The sequence below is a fragment of the Entelurus aequoreus genome, linkage group LG11 (genome assembly GCF_033978785.1).
Source record: "Entelurus aequoreus isolate RoL-2023_Sb linkage group LG11, RoL_Eaeq_v1.1, whole genome shotgun sequence".
Lineage (NCBI taxonomy): Eukaryota > Metazoa > Chordata > Actinopteri > Syngnathiformes > Syngnathidae > Entelurus > Entelurus aequoreus.
In genome coordinates, this window is record NC_084741.1 from 7,672,363 (window position 1) to 7,682,362 (window position 10,000).

Below are 10,000 nucleotides of genomic sequence, written 5' to 3' on the forward strand. Positions count from 1 at the left end.
ATTACACTAAAAATAGAACACTGGACCACCATCCGCCGCCTCAGGAAGGGGAAGCAGTGCACTGTCAACACCGTATATGGTGAGGCTGGTGTTCTGCTGACCTCAACTGCGGATGTTGTGGATCGGTGGAGGGCATACTTCGAAGACCTCCTCAATACCACCAACACGTCTTCCTATGAGGAAGCAGTGCCTGGGGAGTCTGTGGTGGGCTCTCCTATTTCTGGGGCTGAGGTTGCTGAGGTATTTAAAAAGCTCCTCAGTGGCAAGGCCCTGGGGGTGAATGAGATCCGCCCGGGAGTTCCTCAAGGCTCTGGATGCTGTGGGGCTGTCTTGGTTGACAAGACTCTGCAGCATCGCGTGGACATCGGGAGCGGTACCTCTGGATTGGCAGATTGGGGTGGTGGTTCATCTTTAAGAAAGGGGACCGGAGGGTGTGTTCCAACTCCTCAGCCTTACCGGTAAGGTCTATTCAGGTGTACTGGTCAAACCTCGAAATTAAGGAGGAACAGTGTGGTTTTCGTCCTGGTCGTGGAACTGTGGACCAGCTCTATACTCTCGGCAGGGTCCTTGAGGGTGCATGGGAGTTTGCCCAACCAGTCTACATGTGCTTTGTGGATTTGGAGAAGGCATTGGACCGTGTCCCTCGGGAAGTCCTGTGGGGAGTGCTCAGAGAGTATGGGGTATCGGACTGTCTGATTGTGGCGGTCTTGATTAAAGCCTGATTAAAATGCCACTCTGGGGCTGAGGTTGCTGAGGTAGTTAAAAGTGGATGAGATCTGCCCGGGAGTTCCTCAAGGCTCTGGATGCTGTGGGGCTGTCTTGGTTGACAAGACTCTGCAGCATCGCGTGGACATCGGGGGCCGTACCTCTGGATTGGCAGATTGGGTGGTGGTTCATCTCTTAAGAAAGGGGACCGGAGGGTGTGTTCCAACTCCTCAGCCTTACCGGTAAGGTCTATTCAGGTGTACTGGAGAGGAGGCTACGCCGGATAGTCGAATCTCGGATTCAGGAGGAACAGTGTGGTTTACGTCCTGGTTGTGGAACTGTGGACCAGCTCTATACTCTCGGCAGGGTCCTTGAGGGTGCATGGGAGTTTGCCCAACCAGTCTACATGTGCTTTGTGGATTCGGAGAAGGCATTCGACCGTGTCCCTCTGGAAGTCCTGTGGGGAGTGCTCAGAGAGTATGGGGTATCGGACTGTCTGATTGTGGCGGTCTTGATTAAAGCCTGATTAAAATGCCACTCATCCAACATAGGGTCTTCATTGGCTATGAATATTAAACGCTCCCTGTACGATCAGTGTCAGAGCTGGTCCGCATTGCCGGCAGTAAGTCGGACACGTTTTCCAGTGAGGCTGCCCTTTGTCAACGATTCTGTTCATAACTTTTATGGACAGAATTTCTAGGTGCAGTCAAGGCGTTGAGGGGATCTGGTTTGGTGGCTGCAGGATTAGGTCTCTGCTTTTTGCAGATGATGTGGTCCTGATGGCTTCATCTGGCCAGGATCTTCAGCTCTCCCTGGGTCGGTTCGCAGCCGAGTGTGAAGCGACTGGGATGAGAATCAGCACCTCCAGTACGAGTCCATGGTTCTCAGCCCGGGAAAGGGTGAAGTGCCATCTCCGGGTTAGGGAGGAGACCCTGCCCAAGTGGAGGAGTTCAAGTACCTCTGAGTCTTGTTCACGAGTGAGGAAAGAGTGGATCGTGAGATCGACAGGCGGATCTGTGCGGCGTCTTCAGTAATGCGGACGCTGTATCCATCTGTTGTGGTGAAGAAGGAGCTGAGCCGGAAGGCAAAGCTCTCAATTTACCGGTCGATCTATGTTCCCATCCTCACCTATGGTCATGAGCTTTGGGTTATGACCGAAAGGACAAGATCACGGGTACAAGCGGCCGAAATCATTTTCAACCCATATTCAGTTGAATATGGGTACTTGAAAAGGATTTGCAAATCATTGTATTCCGTTTATATTTACATCCAACACAATTTCCCAACTCATATGGAAACGGGGTTTGTATTATTGATGTCAGGTTGCAGTGATAACGAGGTCAGCTGAAATTAAAACATCTTTTGAATCCTTGAAAGATAACATTTTTGACCCAAACATACTGAAATAAATCAGTCTTTTTGTTTTCCCTTGTTCCTCCCCCCAGAGGGCAGACCTGTCCGTGGCCCCCCTCACCATCACCTACATGCGGGAGAAGGTGGTGGACTTCACCAAGCCCTTCTTGAGCATGGGCATCAGCATCCTGTACCGCAAGCCCAACTCCACCAACAACGGCTTCTTCTCCTTCCTCAACCCCATGACCCCCGACATTTGGATCTACATCCTGCTGGCCTACCTGGGGGTCAGCTGCGTCCTCTTTGTCATCGCAAGGTAAAACCACACGTGGTCATTTGCTCTGTTATCACCGCGGGCTGTGAATCCAGCGCACGGGCTGGCGGCGGCGGCACGCTGTGCGAGCGGCGGTCTATGTTTTATGTATGCCGCTGCAGGCGGGTGCGTGTGCACTGCCCAGCGGTGGTTGGAGGGGGGAAAAAAAAAGCTCCAGTCGGGTTGGAAAGTCTCATTTCAGTGTGCAGCATCTTTAGTAGAGGTAGTCAAAACGGATGATCAACCTTCAAAGAGACCTAGGGCCTGGCGTCTACATCAACTATATGATTTGCTTGAGAAGCTTGACAGGACAAAAAAATTATAATAATAAAAAAATAAAAATAAAAAAAAAGGCTGAGTTGGACAAAAGGGCCAAATGGGACAAAATTAAATACATATTTTAATAATTACCTTAAGTGTAATGAATTAATTAAATCATTAAATAATGGAATTAATAATTAAATCATGAAATTATTAAATAGATAAAAAATAAAAAAATAAAAAATAAAAAGGCTGAGTTAGACAAAAGGGCCAAATGGGACTAAAATAAATAGATCTTTAAATAATTACGTTAAGTGTCATTAATTAATTAAATCATTAAATAATGGAATTAATAACCAAATCATGAAATTATTAAATACATTTAAAAAAAAATAAATAAAAAAAAGGCTGAGTTGGACAAAAGGGCCAAATGGGACTAACTTAAATAGATCTTTACATATTTACGTTAAATGTCATTAAGTAATTAAATCATTAAATAATGGAATTAATAATTAAATCATGAAATTTTTAAATAAATAAAAAAATAAATACAAATAAAAAAGGCTTAGTTGGACAAAATGGCCAAATGGGACTAAATTAAATAGATCTTTAAATAATTACGTTAAGTGTCATTAATTAATTAAATCATTAAATAATGGAATTAATAGTTAAATCATGAAATTATTAAATAAATAAATAAAAATAAAGAATAAAAAAGGCTGAGTTGGACAAAAGGGCCAAATGGGACAAAATTAAATAAATATTTTAATAAGTACGTAAAGTGTCATTAATTAATTAAATCATTTAATAATGGAATTAATAATTAAATCATGAAATCATTAAATAAAAAATAAATAAATAAATAAATAAAAAATTAAAAAAAGGCTGAGTTGGACAAAAGGGCCAAATGGGACAACATTAAATACATATTTTAATAACTACCTTAAGTGTAATTAATTAATTAAATCATTAAATAATGGAATCAATAATTAAATCATGAAATTATTAAATAAATAAAAAATTAAAAAATAAAAAAAATAAAAATAAAAAGGCTGAGTTAGACGAAAGGGCCAAATGGGACTAAAATAAATAGATCTTTAAATAACTACGTTAAGTGTCATTAATTAATTAAATCATTAAATAATGGAATTAATAATCAAATCATGAAATTATTAAATAAATGAAAAAAAAAAAAAAGGCTGAGTTGGACAAAAGGGCAAAATTGGACTAACTTAAATAGATCTTTAAATAATTATGTTAAATGGCATTAAGTAATTAAATCATTAAATAATGGAATTAATAATTAAATCATGAAATTATTAAATACAAAAATAAATAAACAATTTAAAAAAAGAGACGTAGGGCCAGAACTGGGCATAATACGCCCCGGGGGCCACACGCGGCCCTTTAAGATTCTCAATCCGGCCCGCCGGACGTTCTACATCATTTTTTTAGACCTTCAACATCAAAAACTGTAGCCGCCATTATGACATGCAGTGTTGTTTTTAAATGACCGTAAATCTTGAACTACAGAAAGTATTTCAAAGGTTTAAACCTGCGCTTTTGGGTGTTATTGTCAGGAAATGGTGGTAACGAACCCCAAGATGCAGCCATGGCAGGCTTGGTGCAGGAAAACATATGTGCAAACAAGGTGTGCTTGTTTTATGTCTCTGTGAGAAGGAGAGACAAGAAAGAGTGAGAGACGCCTTTAGTGTAATGCCCGCAGCTAAATGCAACTACGTGAGGACGTATACTCCATTATCACGATATAGTCATTTTCTATATCGCACAGAGACAAACACGAGTATATTCCATATATCGCCCAGCCCTAATACACAATAATATACTCATATAAATAGTAAAAAAGATCAAAAAGAAGATATATATCTATATATATATGTATATATCCACATGCTGTACATGCATATATCCAAACATATGCATTTATATACATTTCTGTACATATACAAATATACACATACATACATACATACATACATACAGATCTCTGCTTCTAAGTTCAATGTCAAGCCCCCAATGGGTTGAGTTTTTTCTTGCCCTGATGTGGGATTGATTGATTGATTGAAACTTTTATTGGTAGATTGCACAGTACAGTACATATTCCGTACAATTGACCACTGAATGGTAACACCCGAATAAGTTTTTCAATTTGTTTAAGTCGGGGTCCACGTTAATCAATTCATGGTATGGATCTGAGCCGAGGATGTCGTTGTGGCTTGTGCAGCCCTTTGAGACACTCGTGATTTGGGGCTATATAAGTAAACATCGATTGATTGATTGATTTTAGGCGTGTTAAGGCGCACGCCACACCAAATGTATAGCTTTCTCATGCAAAATTCATGGCACTTGGTACACAATAATAATAATAATAATAATTAGGGATGTCCGATAATGGCTTTTTGCCGATATCCGATATGCCGATATTGTCTAACTCTTTAATTACCGATACCGATATCAACCGATATATACAGTCGTGGAATTAACACATTATTATGCCTAATTTGGACAACCAGGTATGGTGAAGATAAGGTACTTTTTAAAAAAATGAATCAAATAAAATAAGATAAATAAATTAAAAACATTGTCTTGAATAAAAAAGAAAGTACAACAATATAAAAACAGTTACATAGAAACTAGTAATGAATGAAAATTAGTAAAATTAACTGTTAAAGGTTAGTACTATTAGTGGAGCAGCAGCACGCACAATCATGTGTGCTTACGGACTGTATCCCTTGCAGACTGTATTGATATATATTGATATATAATGTAGGAAGCAGAATATTAATAACAGAAAGAAACAACCCTTTTGTGTGAATGAGTGTAAATGGGGGAGGGAGGTTTTTTGGGTTGGTGCACTAATTGTAAGTGTATCTTGTGTTTTTTATGTGGATTTAATTAAAAAAAAAACAAAAAAAAAACGATACTGATAATAAAAAAACGATACCGATAATTTCCGATATTACATTTTAACGCATTTATCGGCAGATAATTTCGGCAGACCGATATTATCGGACATCTCTAATAATAATAATAGATTTTATTTGTAAAAAGCACTTTACATTGACTAAACAACCTCAAAGTGCTACAGTGTATTAAAAAAAAAAAAAAAAAGATAATAAAAAAATAAATAAAAATAAAAACTAGAACATCCAAATAGCTAAAAAATAGTATGCATGTATCTAAAAAAAGGCTTTTTTAAAAAGAAGAGTTTTTAAGCTCTTTTTAAAAGCATCCACAGTTTGTGGTGCCCTCAGGTGGTCAGGGAGAGTGTTCCACAGACTGGGAGCGGCGGTCTCCCATTGTTCCTGTGGAGGATTTGCGGGTTAGTAGTTCTTTGAGGTAGAGGTGGGCATTTCCATGGTACGCAGCTTTACCGAACAGGGGTGAAGTGGACGCACACCTGATGATGAAACATGTTCGATGAAGGCTATCTACAAGCGAGCGGGGCTCTTGCATTAAAAACAACAGAAAAACAGCAGTAATAAATCAGCAAATGACGCTGGGATCAGACAAGCGCTCTGATTGTCTGAGCTGAATATGCTGAATGACATTTTTCCGCACTTCCTGCTGCTTTTCATGCAAAGTGGCGCTCGTAGGGGGGGGGGGAAACCGCCTCGACGCCGCGAGGAGGGCGGTCGAGTGCAACCAGCTGCAGTCCTTATGCGCTCATTAGCCGCGTGCGGGACCTCGCGAGCGGCGGAGAGGGCTTGGCGCCGGCGTAAGAAACAAAGCTAGACGTTACATCAGGTGGGCAGGAGGCCATCTTGGAGAGCTCAAAGTGCATCTTGTGAATCCATGAGGAGGCAGCGAGAAAACACTTTGGCTCCAGGCTGACACAATTTAGATCGTATCTTAAATCCCAGGAGGATTCGGAGGAATGGGGGAACATACAAAACGTAGCATTACTTAACCCAGGAAAATATCCATCGGTTTCTCCGCGTTACAGCTTCGAACCTCCTCAAAACATGGTGGCAAAGACGCTACAGCTGTACTACTGTACATTTTAATATTTATAATGACGATTAAAATATATACAGTACAGGCCAACAGTTTGGACACCTTCTCATTCTTTGTTTCCTAATCATTGTAGCAACCTGGCGGTTAAAATTGAAGGAGTTTTGTGATTTCAAACTGAGTGCACAACAATGCTAGTGACATTGTGGCCGTGTGTCGGCAGGGTGGCCACAGATGAGGACAGTTCAGCGTCTTCTCGTTTCGACTTTGTTAGTACTGTAAATGAAAACAAAAGGTGAAATAACGGAAAACATGTTTTCTTATGTTCTAGTTTCTTCAAAATAGCCGCCCTTTGCGCTGATTACTGCTTTGCACACTCTTGGCATTCTCTCCATGAGCTTCAAGAGGTAGACTTAAAACGCCTTTTGCTTGATTGTAAAAGATGTCTATGGAGGAGCTGGTCTGAGAAGTAAAATATTTTCATATGTTGTTAATATTCAGTGTTTTATTGTTCATAGTTAATATTGTTAATCACACTTTTTTTATTTTAATGTACATTTTGGGAGTTTCATTCCATAAAAAAACTGTAAAATTCCATTTTTTGAGATGTTCTGTCATAACGTTGTTAGAACTCTACGGGACAGTCCTGAAAAAAAGGGACCCAAACACACAGCAGATTTGTACTACAAAGTTCTGCATAAAAGTGATAATATATCATATTGTAGGTGTTTATTACACTTTGCATTCATATTTTGCTGTTTTTTTTGTTTTATTTTTATTGTGTTTTGCTTGATTGTAAAAGATGTCTATCAGGGAGCTGGTCTGAGAAGTAAAATATGTTCATATGTTGTTAATATTCAGTGTTTTATTGTTCATAGTTAATATTGTTAATCACACTTTCTTTATTTTAATGTACATTTTGGGTGTTCCGTTCAGTAAAAAAAACTGTAAAATTCAATTTTTTGAGATGGTCTGTCATAACGTTTTTAGAACTCTACGGGACATTCCTGAAAAAAAGGGACCCAAACACACATACTGTACAGCAGATTTGTACTACAAAGTTCTGCATAAAAGTGATAATATATCATATTGTAGGTGTTTATTACACTTTGCATTCATATTTTGCTGTTTTTTTTACATTTGTCTTGTGTTTTGCTTGATTGTAAAAGATGTCTATGGAGGAGCTGGTCTGAGAAGTAAAATATGTTCATATGTTGTTAATATTCAGTGTTTTATTGTTCATAGTTAATATTGTAAATCCCACTTTCTTTACTTTAATGTACATTTTGGGTGTTCCATTCAGTAAAAAAAACTGCAAAATTCCATTTTTTGAGGTGGTCTGTCATAACGTTTTTAGAACTCTACGGGACAATCCTGAAAAAAAGGGACCCAAACACACATACTGTACAGCAGATTTTTACAACAAAGTTCTGCATAAAAGTGATAATATATCATATTGTAGGTGTTTATTACACTTTGCATTCATATTTTGTTGTTGTGTTTTAAAGTTTTTCTTGGGTTTTGCTTGATTGTAAAAGATGTATATGGAGGAGCTGGTCTGAGAAGTAAAATATGTTCATATGTTGTTAATATTCAGTGTTTTATTGTTCATAGTTAATATTGTTAATCACACTTTCTTTATTTTAATGTACATTTTGGGTGTTCCATTCAGTAAAAAACTGTAAAATTCCATTCCGTTTTTTTGAAGTGGTCTGTCATAACGTTTTTAGAACTCTACGGGACAATCCTGAAAAAAAGGGAGCCAAACACACATACTGTACAGCAGATTTGTACTACAAAGTTCTGCATAAAAGTGATAATATATCATATTGTAGGTGTTTATTACACTTTGCATTCATATTTTGATGTTTTTTTTACATTTTTCTTGTGTTTTGCTTGATTGTAAAAGATGTCTATGGAGGAGCTGGTCTGAGAAGTAAAATATTTTCATATGTTGTTAATATTCAGTGTTTTATTGTTCATAGTTAATATTGTTAATCACACATTCTTTATTTTAATGTACATTTTGGGAGTTCCATTCCATAAAAAACTGTAAAATTCCATTTTTTGAGCTGGTCTGTCATAACGTTTTTAGAACTCTACGGGACATTCCTGAAAAAAAGGGACCCAAACACACATACTGTACAGCAGATTTTTACTACAAAGTTCTGCATAAAAGTGATAATTTTTCATATTGTAAGTGTTTATTACACTTTGCATTCATATTTTGATGTTTTTTTACATTTTTCTTGTGTTTTGCTTGATTGTAAAATATGTCTATGGAGGAGCTGGTCTGAGAAGTAAAATATGTTCATATGTTGTTAATATTCAGTGTTTTATTGCTCATAGTTAATATTGTTAATCACACTTTCTTTATTCTAATGTACATTTTGGGTGTTCCATTCAGTAAAAAAAACTGCAAAATTCCATTTTTTGAGGTGGTCTGTCATAACGTTTTTAGAACTCTACGGGACAATCCTGAAAAAAAGGGACCCAAACACACATACTGTACAGCAGATTTGTACTACAACATTCTGCATAAAAGTTATAATATACCATATTGTAGGTGTTTATTACACTTTGCATTCATATTTTGCTGGTTTTTTTTGTTTTATTTTTCTTGTGTTTTGCTTGATTGTAAAAGATGTCTATCAGGGAGCTGGTCTGAGAAGTAAAATATGTTCATATGTTGTTAATATTCAGTGTTTTATTGCTCATAGTTAATATTGTTAATCACACTTTCTTTATTTTAATGTACATTTTGGGTGTTCCATTCAGTAAAAAACTGTAAAATCCCATTCCTTTTTTTTAAGTGGTCTGTCATAACGTTTTTAGAACTCTGCGGGACAATCCTGAAAAAAAGGGAGCCAAACACACATACTGTACAGCAGATTTTTACTACAAAGTTCTGCATAAAAGTGACAATATATCATATTGTAGGTGTTTATTACACTTTGCATTCATATTTTGCTGTTTTTTTTTATTTAATTTTCTTGTGTTTTGCTTGATTGTAAAAGATGTCTATGGAGGAGCTGGTCTGAGAAGTAAAATATTTGCATATGTTGTTAATATTCAGTGTTTTATTGTTAATAGTTAATATTGTTAATCACACTTTCTTTATTCTAATGTAAATTTTGGGTGTTCCATTCAGTAAAAAAAAACTGTAAAATTCCATTTTTTGAGATGGTCTGTCATAACGTTTTTAGAACTCTATGGGACAATCCTGAAAAAAAGGGAGCCAAACACACATACTGTACAGCAGATTTTTACTACAAAGTTCTGCATAAAAGTGACAATATATCATATTGTAGGTGTTTATTACACTTTGCATTCATATTTTGCTGTTTTTTTTTTTTTAATTTTCTTGTGTTTTGCTTTATTGTAAAAGATGTC

General features: G+C 37.2%; 1 protein-coding gene across 1 annotated transcript in view; it reads left to right on the plus strand.

Annotated features, from left to right (window-relative positions):
- grik3 (glutamate ionotropic receptor kainate type subunit 3) overlaps nt 1-10,000 on the plus strand; it is a 283,714-nt gene that overhangs the window by 231,394 nt on the left and 42,320 nt on the right. The window contains exon 8 of the mRNA XM_062064042.1: nt 2,151-2,374. Within this exon, the coding sequence (XP_061920026.1) occupies nt 2,151-2,374 (224 nt within the window). The remainder of the gene's footprint in view (nt 1-2,150; nt 2,375-10,000) is intronic.